We start from the raw sequence: 13215 nt of genomic DNA, 5'->3' as shown, positions 1-13215 counted from the left end.
GTATCAGGGGAAATGCTCCAGGTGGTATCTGATCCACTGAGACAGATGTCTATGTATCAGGGGAAATGCTCCAGGTGGTATCTGATGCCCCTGAGACAGATGTCTATGTATCAGGGGAAAAGCTCCAGGTGGTATCTGATCCACTGAGACAGATGTCTATGTATCAGGGGAAAAGCTCCAGGTGGTATCTGATGCCCTGAGACAGATGTCTATGTATCAGGGGAAATGCTCCAGGTGGTATCTGATGCCCTGAGACAGATGTCTATGTATCAGGGGAAGAGCTCCAGGTGGTATCTGATGCCCTGAGACAGAGGTCTATGTATCAGGGGAAATGCTCCAAGTGGTATCTGATGCCCCTGAGACAGATGTCTATGTATCAGGGGAAAAGCTCCAGGTGGTGTCTGATGCCCTGAGACAGAGGTCTATGTATCAGGGGGAAAAGCTCCAGGTGGTATCTGATGCCCTGAGACAGATGTCTATGTATCAGGGGAAATGCTCCAGGTGGTATCTGATGCCCCTGAGACAGATGTCTATGTATCAGGGGAAAAGCTCCAGGTGGTATCTGATGCCCCTGAGACAGATGTCTATGTATCAGGGGAAAAGCTCCAGGTGGTATCTGATGCCCTGAGACAGATGTCTATGTATCAGGGGAAAAGCTCCAGGTGGTATCTGATGCCCTGAGACAGATGTCTATGTATCTGATTTTAATTACCACAGCATCATACTTGATTCCAACCTCTCTTTTAAAAAGCAAATGAAAAAGGTAACTCAAATAACCAAATTCAACCTAGCTAATTTCCAAAACATATGAAATTGTTTTGACTACAGAGGTAACAAAACTATACTTCAAATCTATGATACTCCCCCACTTAACATACTACCTGACTAGTTTGGCCCAAGCTTGCTGTTCAACATTAAAACCCATTCAGTCTGTCTGCAAACAGGCTCTCAAAGTACTTGATAGGAAACCCAATAGTTATAGAAAGCATAAGCTCCTGAGTTGGAAAAAATCTTATGCAATACACTGACGCCTATCTTGTATTCAATATTCTAAATGTCCAGGCTCCCCCTCTACTCAGTATTTTTGTTGAACAGAAAACCCAAACCTTATGGCAGCAGATCCACAAGATCCGCCATGAGAGATGACTGTATGTCCTTAAGGAAAAGCACCTTTAGTCAATCTGCTTTCAGTGTGAGAGCTTCCCATGTCTGGAATACCCTGCCGTTAGACACACACAACTGTGATTAATGTGCACTGTCTCTGTAAAATAAAAAATTAACTCAAACTGCAATCCACTTTAATGACCTGACATTGTTCCGCGTATTGGAAACAGATTATAATGTTAGAATACATTAACTTCCTGTTCAAATTCACCGGTGTTACCTAAACAATAAACCAAGCAACAATAATCATCAGAATATATTATCACATGTTTCCTTATTCACACCTGAATCACTTTCAGCTCAACATATCCCTCTCCTATTTTGTTTTACCAGTGGGTAAAAATATAACCCCTACTCAAACAACATTCTGCCTTACCTCTATCGTAAGATTAAAACCAAACTTGACAACTTTCTTTTCTCTTTTGGCTTCACACTTATGAAATGTCCAAGACTTTAAAAATAACATGTACAGCGCCACATTTATTCATTAGATTTAGGTAACTGTCTCTTCCTTGATTCAGTAATTTAAATATGACTCCTATTTTTTAGCAATGTTATTTCAGCAGACCATTTAGGTAACAGACAACGTATCACATCAAACTCACCTCGCTATTTAAGTTAAATACCTCTTGCCACTCCGATCCCTTTAGCAGGATCATTTTCGTCTACATCCGGTGAATTGCAGAGCGCCAAATTCAAATTAAATTACTAAAAATATTTCATTTTCATGAAATGACAAGTGCAATACACCAAAACACAGCTTAATTGTTGTTAATCCCACCGGCGTGTCAGATTTCAAAAAGACTTTACGGTGAAAGCAAACCATGCGATTATGTGAGGACAGCTCTCAGCAGACTAAACATTACAAACAGCTAGCAGCAAAGTAGATTGGTCACGAAAGTCAGAAAAGCAATAAAATGAATCACTTACCTTTGATGATCTTCGTATGTTTGCACTCACGAGACTCCCAGTTACACAAAACAAAATGTTTGTTTTGTTCGATTAAGATTCTCTTTATATCCAAAAACCTCCATTTGGTTGGCGCGTTTTGTTCAGTAATCCATAGTCTCGTGCGGTTACGATGGGCAGACGAAAATTCCAAATAGTATCCGTAAAGTTCGTAGAAACGTGTCAAACGTTTTTTATAATCAATCCTCGGGTTGTTTTTACAATAAATAATCGATAATATTTCAACCGGACGGTAGCCTTTTCAATAGAAGAGAGAAAGAAAAGGTCTCGCTCCCGGCGCACGCGCATGCACAAATCTGAGAACATTTGGCTATCCACTGACGCGATGTGATCATTCTCACTCATTTTTCAGAATAAAAGCCGGAAACTATGTCTAAAGACTGTTCACACCTTATGGAAGCCATAGCGAAAGGAATCTGGTTGATATCCCTTTAAATGGAGGATAGGTTTGCAATGGAAAATAATAGTTTCTGAAAAACAGTTTTTCACCTGCCATATCAGTTCTGTTATACTCACAGACAATATTTTGACCGTTTTGGAAACTTTTGAGTGTTTTCTATCATAATATGTCAATTGTATGCATATTCTAGCATCTGGGCCTGAGAAATAGGCAGTTTACTTTGGGCACGTATTTCATCCAAACATCAATATACTGCCCCCTAGCCTAAATTAATCAGCTTCTTGATATGTCACACCTGTCAGGTGGATGGATTATCTTGGTAAAGGAGAAATGCTCACTAACAGGGATTGTGCACAAATTTGTAGCGAAATAAGCTATTTGTGGGTATGGAACATTTCTGGGGTCTTTTATTTCAGCTCATGAAACATGGGACCAACACTTTACATGTTGTGTTTATATTTTTGTTCTCTATATAAACATTTACAATTCAAAGCTAAGGTATTGAAAGGTGATGATGAAAGGTTTCACAATAAACTGAAAGTGCACCCATGTCTTTTGTTTGATCTTATCTTTAATTAAAACTTGTGTCCCAATTAGTTTAATGTTGATGCATACATAGTAACATTTGACTAAATACTGCCTCTATGTAGCTGTTGTAAGATGAAACATAGCCTACAGTGATAGGTGTCAAAAGGCCTGCTTACATTTCTCCAACCCCATCACTCAGCTGTTTGCCAAAACACTGGCGGGCTGACTGCTTTGTTGTTGTTTTAACGGCGGCTTGCCCCTTAAGCAAGAAAAGCTATTACGTTATCTGTTCAAGATGTACATGTTGCATTACGTTATCTGTTCAAGATGTACATGTTGCATTACGTTATCTGTTCAAGATGTACATGTTGCATTACGTTATCCGGCAAGTTATTACATGAACTGGTTTATTTACATTAAAAATCTAAAGTTATTACATTTAGTTATTCGATTAACCGGTGTTATTACAGTAACTGCTGTTACAGGCCTCTTGGTTGAACTTCAGTTAACTTGGTAGCTTGTTGGAGTGCATATTCACACACTCATTTGTTTGGACACACAGTTTTGAGTGTCTCTTTCAGCCCCACCATTTCTTCCCCAGAAATGTTTACAGTACAATAGAAACAAGACATGATGTGGTCAAACAACCTTTATTATCCCTTTGGGAAATTGGGTTAGTAAGCAAGAGTAACATTACCATTACAGTGAAAAACAGTAAAATACACTCCATTTACAAATAAGTGTCAGTATTTACAGCCATGAGAAGAGGTGTGCATTGCCACTCCACAAGTCAAGTCAAATGGTGTTTTGAAAGTCATGAGAGAGTCTTAGTTAACCACCAGATCCCTTCATTAATATATCAACCTGGACTCTGGGTAGACGTAACCTAGTTAATGAAATCCGGGACAATGAGTATGATATGTTACGTTTGGTATGGTATGTATCAGAGGTGTGGACTCGAGTCACATGACAAATATGATGACTTGCAACTCGACTTTGACTTTAACACCAATGACTCATGACTTAACTTGGACTTGAGCCTTTAAACTAGACCTGACTTGATACCCTCCCCAAGCCCAAATATAAAAAATTATGCTATTAAAAAGAGTGTGCAGTGCATCAACTCCTCCTTTAACGTATTACAGTTTGAATTGGACAGCAGCCAATCAAATTGTGTCAGCTGAGAAAAAGTTGTGTGTGGCAGTGCAGAGGAACGTCGGCGGATGAATTCAGATGGAGCCCTTGGAAAGATGATACCCAAAAATATATCATTTTTGGATATAAAGACGACGCTGTATCAGCAAAAAACTTGCAAAACATGCAGGAAGAAAATTACAGACGGAGGCGCAACAATTTCCAACTTTGTTCGACATTTGAAGCTGCACAAATAACGGTAAGACGTGGCTAATATAGCCGGCAGCTATATAATTTATAACTTTGCTAGTGTAGCATGTAGGCTAATGTAAGGTTAAATCAATGAGCCTCCATACAGTCAGTCAGTGCGGGAACGTGATCATTGCACCCAAGATTGAGCTACAACTGGCTAGGCAGTTGGTAGCCTAAATCCTGCCTGATGTTACTGCTGTTCCTAAATCCATTGACATACGTTAGCCTACTGTAACCACACACAGAGAGTGTGTGTGGGTTAAGGTTGGGCGATTGTGTACAAGCCTACATCGCCCAATTGCGCCCCATAGCGATCCTCGATAGTCGATCAATATTGGGGGGGGGGGGGGGTTCTTTCTCATGGCTATGTATTTCCATGGAAATATAACGTTTATTTGGAAAGTAATAAATATATAGATCTTTTTAAAAACATTCATGATTTGCGTAAATGTAATATACTAACTATTACTCTTGTTAAAAATATGAAACGGTATTACATTTGGTGAAGAGCACATTATGACTTGCTTAGGACTTGAAACTTAAAGTTTAGGACTTAAGACTTGACTTGATACTTGCCTGTCTTGACTTGGGACTTGACTTGGGACTTGAGTGCTACGACTTGAGACTTACTTGTGACTTGTAAAACAATGACTTGGTCCCACCTCTGGTATGTATTAATTTGTGGATGTCCATCTTGTATAACATGTTACGAATTACAATTCGTATGATATGTTATGAATTCCATTTCGTATCAGTGGAGGCTCCTCAGAGGAGGAAGGGGAGGACCATCCCCTACAGTGAATTTCATTTTTTTTTTAAATAGTGAAACAATAAAAAAGGAATCCTTTTTAGATAAAACTATACTAGATATATTCACGTCACCAAATAATTGATCAAAACCAGTGAAGGCTCCTGAGGAGAGGACGGGTCATAATAATGGCTGGAACGAAGCGAATGGAATGGCATTAAACCATGTGTTTAATGTATTTCATACCATTCCACAAATTCTGTTCCAGCCATTACCACGGGCCCTGTCCTCCCAAATGAAGGTGCCACCAACCTCCTGTGATTAAAACACACTGTTTTGCAATGAAGGTCTATGGTAGCCTCAACAGCACTCTCTGGGGTAGCACCATGATGTAACTGGAGGACAGCTTGCTTCCGTCCTGGTCTAGGTACATTGACTTCAATACAAAACCTAGGAGGCTCATGGTTCTCACCCCTTTCCATAGATTTATACAGAAATTATGACAACTTCTGGACATCCCCCAACCCAACAGAGCTCTTGCAGTATGAACTGACATGTTGTTGACCCATCAAATGATCAGATAATGAATCTAGTACTGAAAGCATAAGCTACAGCTAGCTAGCACAGCAGTGCATCAAATGTGGTGAGTAGATGACTCAAAGAGAGAGAAAGACATAGAAGAAAGACAAAGACATGTTGAACAGTTTTGTACAAATTCATTTCTTCAAAAAAGAATGAGAAACAAGAGCGAGAGAGAGAGAGAGCTAGCTATATATGTTGTATTTGTTCCCCCACTTTCACATTCACTTACCTAGCTAGCAAATGCAGCTTGCTAGTTTAGCCTACTCAAACACCCGGCTCAAACGGAAAGGGATGCTATGTTAGCTAGCTGGCTATGGCTATCCAACACTGGAACTCTTCTAAGTCAAGATAGCTTTTGGATTTATAAATGTATTGCCACCAGGGTCCACCGGTGTAACTGCTTAAGGTTAGGGTTAAGTGATAGGTTAAATTGTTATGGTTAGGGTTAGGTGAAGGGTTAGCTAACATGCTAAGTAGCTAAATAGTAGTAAGTAGTTACAATGTTGCTAATTAGCTAAAATGCTAAAGTTGCCAGTGATGAGATTTGAAACACGCAACCTTTGAGTTGCCAGACATTGGTATTATACGCCCACCCGACCAACCACCCTCCATTATTTTTTGCCTTAAGTAATCTCTTGTCTTATGTAACCATACTATTCGTAACATATCATACTAATTTGAATGTCCCGGATTTCCATTTACTATGTTACGTTTAGTCTATGAGACCAGGCTGAATATATAGATTTTATTTACACAAATACATGTGCCACAATGGAGCACATTGGCAGTTAAAGAAAACTCAATTGCAGTGCAGCTTACATAACATAAAGAGAGACCTAGTAATACAACATTTCAATTTGAACAACTACCCTATCTAGTGTCAGTTAAAAAGCCTAACTAATGATGGGATTGGGATTGGAATTAAAAAAATATATTTTTGCCTTATTACTTTACACTGTCCCAGTCTCTCTGTAGTCTGTGTTATATAACTCTATTATATGAGCTCTGTACTAAATGAATGTGTGACTGAAGTGCAGCCATTTTCTTCTTTACAGGTATGACAGCAAAAGTAAGATGTAAGTTTAATGTAAAGTTAAAATAAAGTAATAACAAGCACATCTTCTTTTTTTATTCATCTTTTATTAAGTCAGGGTAACTTGGTCATCATGGCTACGTGTAACAGCAGTGAGATCCCCTCTGGGACCAGAACTGACTTCAGTATTACTCAACCAATATTCCCCCAATTATACAGAGACATAGCAATACTATTATGACAACAGTATTGGAACAATATGATAGTCTATCGTGGAACTATTCTTTTCAATGTTCAAATCCAGCAATAAAAAAGGTCTTCAGTCATATAAAAATAAAAATATAATACAGAAAAATACAGAGAAATACTTAAATGTAAACATCTCTCCCACTCAATGATGAGCTCTGTACATCATCAGTCACGTTTTCACAGCAAAAATCTTGATGAAATGAAATATAATGAATAATCTTAAATACTGTAAGTAACACTGCCTGTAATGAAGGGGTAGCTCTAGTGGGGACTGGGACAAGTGGCAAACCTGGTGCAGCTATGGTCAGTCAATACTCAATGAATTTAAAAGCAAAGTAAAGCGAGCAATCAAACACATAAAATACATACATTAAGACTTACACATTGAATAAAACACATGCAATTACACACATGCAAGACAAGAAAACGACGTAACGTAATTGTTCAAAGCGCTTCAACACCACTCTGTCATAATGAGTCACTTCAAAAAACAACTTTAAAAAGTGCAGGATGGCAAAGAAAGAAATAGTATTTTAGTCTACAGGAATCTGTGTATGATCACAGGGACGTAATTGTTCAAAGCGCTTCAACACCACTCTGTCATAATGAGTCACTTCAAAAACAACTTCAAAAAGTGCAGGATGGCAAAGAAAGAAATAGTATTTTAGTCTACAGGAATCTGTGTATGATCACAGGGAAAGAATATGCATGAAGTTAAAAATGCTCCATCAGTCTTGCCAATGCAGGTTAGCCAAACAAGTCCAAGTTTGTAGTGTGGTAGTACTGTAGCTTCTGTAGCTACTACTGTATTTGACAAGAGGTTGTACGAATGGGGTTTGAGAGGAGGAGAGACAGGGTAAGGAGAACTGAACCCCCCGGGTGACCAGGACCTTTAAGCCCTCCTGTCCAAAGTCCTCTGTGAACTTCCTGACCTTGAACAAGTCCTCAGTTGTACTCTGGGCCGTGTGGTGGATAGTGAGCGCAGCATGTCAGACTGGAGGGCAGAGGGACACAGAGAAGACAAACAAAAGCATTAGCATGGTTCAGCAATTACACAAATGTGAGAGTCAGTGTGCAATGCCAGGATGTGTATGTTGAAACAACATGTTCCAGCATGTTTGTGAGCTGTGAATGTGAATGTCAATGAACACAGTGAGTATGTCTGTGCTGTGAATGTCAAATAAAATAAAATAAAATGTTATTTGTCACATGCACCAAATACAACAGGTGTAGACAGCAGGTGCAACAGATGCATTTCACCTTACAGTGAAATGCTTACTTACAAGCCCTTAACCAACAATGCTTTAAGAAGTTAAGAAAAAAATAAAAATAAGTGTTAAGTAAAAAATATATAAGTAAATAATTGAAAATAAAAAGTAAAAAATAATTAAAAAGCAGCAGTAAAATAACAATAGCGAGGCTATTTACAGGGGGTACCGGTACAGAGTTAATGTGCGGAGGCACAGGTTAGTCGAGGTAATTGAGGTAAAATGTACATGTAGGTAGAGTTAAAGTGACTATGCATAGATAACAAACAGAATAGTAGCAGCATAAAGGGCAATGCAAATAGCCATTTTTTGGGCAATGCAAATAGCCATTTGATTAGCTATTCAGGAGTCTTATGGCTTGGGGGTAGAAGCTGTTGAGAAGCCTTTTGGACCTAGACTTGGCGTTCCTTACCACTTGCCGTGCGGTAGCAGAGAGAACAGTCTAAGACTAGGGTCGCTGGAGTCTTTGACAATGTGTGTTTCTTACCATGCAGATGATGGGCTCCGGAATTTTGTCGCTAGGCACATCCATCCAGGTCAATTCTATGGCTCCTGGGTCCCCAGGCGAGCACGGGGTCAGAAGGTCATCCACCATCAATTGACTGTTGGCACTGGATGGACCTTGCACCTAGAGTACCATGACAACAGCACACTATCTTAAATATCCTTAAAGGTTGAGAAAGAGATGTACCTTTAGTGTTGTATGCAAGAGTTGACTGCAATAGAGTTACTATTGTGTGTATAAATGGCCTTTTTGAAGTGTGGGGCTGACTGCAGTTTCCTGACAGGCTGCATGAGGGCATCTCATACGATGACGCTGATATCGACCCCAGAGTAGCTTTCTGTCTTTTTGGCGAGCTTACACAGGTCTGCGTCACTGATGCTGTGACTCGTGTTGCCCAGGTGCAGCCGGAACATCTGGGACATAGCTGGCCACTAACATTTAGTGGCTGCTGCCAACATACTGACTCAGCTCCAGCCACTTTAATAATGGGAATTGATGGAAATGTATTTAAAAATGTATCACTAGCCACTTTAAACAATGCCACTTAATATAATGTGTATATGTATATACTGTACTCTATATCATCTACTGCATCTTGCCATCTTTATGTAATACATGTATCACTAGCCACTTTAAACTATGCCACTTTATGTTTATATACCCTACATTACTCATCTCATATGTATATACTGTACTCTATACCATCTACTGCATCTTGCCTATGCCGTTCTGTACCATCACTCATTCATAGATCTTTATGTACATATTCTTTATCCCTTGACATTTGTGTGTATAAGGTAATAGTTAGGGAATTGTTAGGTTAGATTACTCGTTGGTTATTACTGCAATTGTCGGAACTAGAAGCACAAGCATTTCGCTACACTCGCATTAACATCTGCTAACCATGTGTATGTGACAAATAAAATGTGATTTGATTTGATTTGGCTGTTCTAGGAGAGGGATGTATTGATAATGCTTGATAATTGATGATGCTTGATAATGACTTTATTGTGTCTGTTAGGAAATTATTTTTAGCTTGAACAATGTAAAACATTTCCCATTTAATAGTTATTGTTCTACACTCTTAGAAAAAAGGGTTCCAAAAGGGTTCTTTGTAACACTTTTGTCACTTTTCCTAAAACCAGATGTGGAAAAAGAAAAGAGAAATATTTTTGTTTAATTAGTAAAGGCTTGATAAAACATCTATTAATGGTAATGGTGCTTCAAAACCCAAACAAATGAAAACCCAAACAAAATTAGCAAAATTGGCAGTGTTAAGGCTGGGGGATTGAAATCGTGTTTGTAGATAGAACACTTCTGCACAGACATGTAAAACAATACATTCACTCTTTACAGTGTAATCATTAGTATTGTAACATGAGGCCCATACAGTTACCCAAAAACCCTATTGTACATTACAGAATCAAAGATCATGAACCCACAGTTGTATCTGAAAGGCAATATTTTACATTTGAGTAATTTAGCAGACACTCTTATCCAGAGTGACTTACATTAGTGAGTGCATACATTTTGATACTTTTTTCGTACTGGTCCCCTGTGGGAATCGAACCCACAACCCTGGCAGCGCCATGCTCTACCAACTCAGCTACCAACTGACATTGATATACTTTTACTGTCCCTTATTTCATGTGTTTCCTGTCCCTTAGTTTGTTTTCATTTAGCAGAAAGACTCATCTTATCCAGAAAGACTTACAGGAGCGATTAGTGTTACGGGTCCTGCTCAAGGGAACATCGGCAGATCTTTCACCTAATTGGCTCGGGATTTGCACCAACGACCTTTCAGTTACTGGCCCAACGCTCTTAACCGCTAGGCTACCTTCCGCCTTGAGGTACGTTCTGTAACAAGTTTATTGTATGTTCTGTATGTAAAATAGAAAAAAAATACCTCAAGAGCAAATGTTGTTTTGAAATCAAATTGAATGATATTAAAATGGTCTAAGACACATGGTACTTCTCATCAGTAGGCAATGTAGGATTTCAGTAACTGAAATCTGCTACAGTATCTGCAAACACTAGTCTTTGCTTTGGGAGATTATAGCTTTTTCCCCCTTTTTTTTCTTCTTTTCCTTCTTTTTATAAAAGTCTGCAGAATAACAAGACACGTTTTCCATTTTAATAGTCACATGATTGACGGTGACCCAAAATGACAAGTATACCTTCATATAACAAGGCTGAAAAAAAGAAGAAAATGAACAGATGATAAAGTCTTCACTCAGAGTATAGGTCACTTCATAGAAGTCATTATGCTGTTGATTGAGAGCAATATCTTGTTGATTGTTGAGAGGATGTTGTATGTAGGCTATGTCTGCCAATCAATAAAAGTGCATTTTACAAAGAAAGCACATCAGTTTGCACACTATACAAAGTGTTATGATCAAAAGCTGTACAACCTATGCTCAAAGTAATCACATCAAATCATAATTGTAACCAGATATAAATAAGACACGTAGAATACTTTACATCAATGTATCTGTAGTGCTTATTCAAGTCCCACAGGATAATAATCTCTTCTGTAGTGTTCATATTTATAATCTTAAATTAATCATCTAAACATGTCAATCCAGCCTGTCCTTCAGTACAGGTCTTTATAGGGTTTGGGGTATTTAAACATCAGATAATCCATGTAATAAAAGTCATAGGCCCTCTGTCTCTCCGTGGCGTTCAACTGTTCAAAATATCTCTGGGTAATGGTGGAGGAAGTCCTTTCTGCTTTGGGGTTCCTGTCTTTAAAGTCAGGGAAAGTGAGGTTGCTAGGTGCCCCGATGCTCCGTAGCAGGAAGTTGGCCTCCTCCTTCAGGCTCTCGAATTTCCCGATGAAGTCGTAGTGCAGCTGGCAGGGGCTGCATAGCTGGCTGACCGGCGTCCAGTGGATGTCCATGCCCACGGGTCGCCTCACATCCAACAGGTACTGGACAAACTCCCTGAAGGTGACCCCGGCGCCGGTCCTTAGGGCAGAAAGCGAGGCGTTGGCCCGGTACCGGGAGATGATGGGCCGGCCAAACACCGGGTGGTAGTACGAGTTGGGGCTCTCGAACTTGTCACGGAAGGCCGACACCAGCCTCTCGAAAGGCTCCCGTACGAAGAGGACCTTGGTGTAAGAGCGGAGGCGCTCGGCCACGCCCGCCTGGCTGTAGGCGTCCAGTCGATGGAGTTGGTTGGCATAGTGGGCGTCGTTGTGGGCGATGCCGTGCGTGGAGGTGGCACTGCCTCCCAGGACCATCAGCACCCGCTTCCAGTTGGAGCAGCCAGCTTTGGGCACCTCACAGTACAGCAGGCCCGACCTATTATTAATTAACCAATACAACAGAAATATATGAATAGTTATCTGGGGCTAACATCTCAAAGTGGGAGTCCTGATTTAGGATCAGTTAGGCCTTTAAGATCACAATGAATAAAATGACATGGACAGGGGGACCTCTAGATCAGCCCTGAACATGAATTGCAATGAAATACAATTATACATGTAAATCATGTAATGTATTTACTATTTACATGTACTGTAAATAATGCTCAATGAAATTAACCACTAAAGTTACAACACCTATCCTCCACGTAGACGCGGGACACCTGCCGGCTGGAGACGGGGTGCTCGGTGACGCCCGGCTGGTATTTGGTGCAGACCTCCCTCAGCAGGTGGTGGCGGGACACTTGGGTATGAGCCATGCCCTGTAACTGACGGTCCTCCTCACCAGGGGGGGCACCACTAGGAATTACAGAACCGCTCTTTAACAGCAGCTTCCTGTGGCGTTTAGTGACCGGTGGCCTGGGGCTTTCGGCTTGTTGGTCTCCGGAAGTTGGGGTGGATGAGTGGGGCAGCCACTGTAAGGAAGGGGGCTGTCTGGGGCTAGGACTAGGGAGGCTGGGGTTAGAGGATATCTCTTCCCCTGGAGCTCCATGGAAACCTCCACCTAGGTTGATGCCCTCAACGACTGCACTGTCTGAGGGCTGATCCTGTCACATGGAACAATTGTTAACAGAAGCTCAACTTTACACAAGATGGAGATAGTGCTTGTTCCTCAATAATCCACAAGATGGCGTCATTACATTATTTTGAGAGAGCTCAGCAGCTCAGTGAGCTGAATGTAAGCAGGCATCTGATCTGATCAAGTAATCTTACCTTTTGAATTGGCCACCTTGGAGCAACCATGAACTTCGCACCTGGAGAGAAAAAGAGAGAGAGTGAGAGAGAGAGAGAGAGAGAGAAAAAGAGAGAGAGACAGAGAGACAGAGAGAGAGAGATTGATAGAATCCTACATTACGTATTACAAAAAGTATTTAGCTTGTAACAATTTTCTCCAGCCGAGCTGAAATAGGAATCAAGACAGAGCCTAGAGGAGAGATGGTGTCTATTACAGATGGGGC

At 40.4% G+C, this 13215-nt stretch overlaps 1 protein-coding gene and 1 pseudogene across 2 annotated transcripts in view; both read right to left on the bottom strand.

The window, feature by feature from the left end:
- Window positions 1–6897: 6897 nt before the first annotated feature.
- LOC129862953 (vacuolar protein sorting-associated protein 4A-like) lies at window positions 6898–9254 on the bottom strand (annotated as a pseudogene).
- Window positions 9255–9819: 565 nt separating this feature from the next.
- Window positions 9820–13215, bottom strand: part of LOC129862113 (carbohydrate sulfotransferase 8-like) — a 134961-nt gene continuing 131565 nt past the window's right edge. For both annotated transcript variants that reach the window (XM_055933475.1, XM_055933476.1), the window contains exons 3-5: window positions 12971–13011; window positions 12395–12804; window positions 9820–12134 (exon numbers count right to left, since the gene is read on the bottom strand). In XM_055933475.1, the coding sequence (XP_055789450.1) occupies window positions 11426–12134; window positions 12395–12804; window positions 12971–13011 (1160 nt within the window). In that variant the 3' untranslated portion in view covers window positions 9820–11425. The remainder of the gene's footprint in view (window positions 12135–12394; window positions 12805–12970; window positions 13012–13215) is intronic.

Source organism: Salvelinus fontinalis, chromosome 9 (genome assembly GCF_029448725.1).
Source record: "Salvelinus fontinalis isolate EN_2023a chromosome 9, ASM2944872v1, whole genome shotgun sequence".
NCBI classification, from domain to species: domain Eukaryota; kingdom Metazoa; phylum Chordata; class Actinopteri; order Salmoniformes; family Salmonidae; genus Salvelinus; species Salvelinus fontinalis.
Note: the sequence above shows the minus strand (reverse complement) of the source record. Positions and strands in the feature narration are given on the sequence as shown.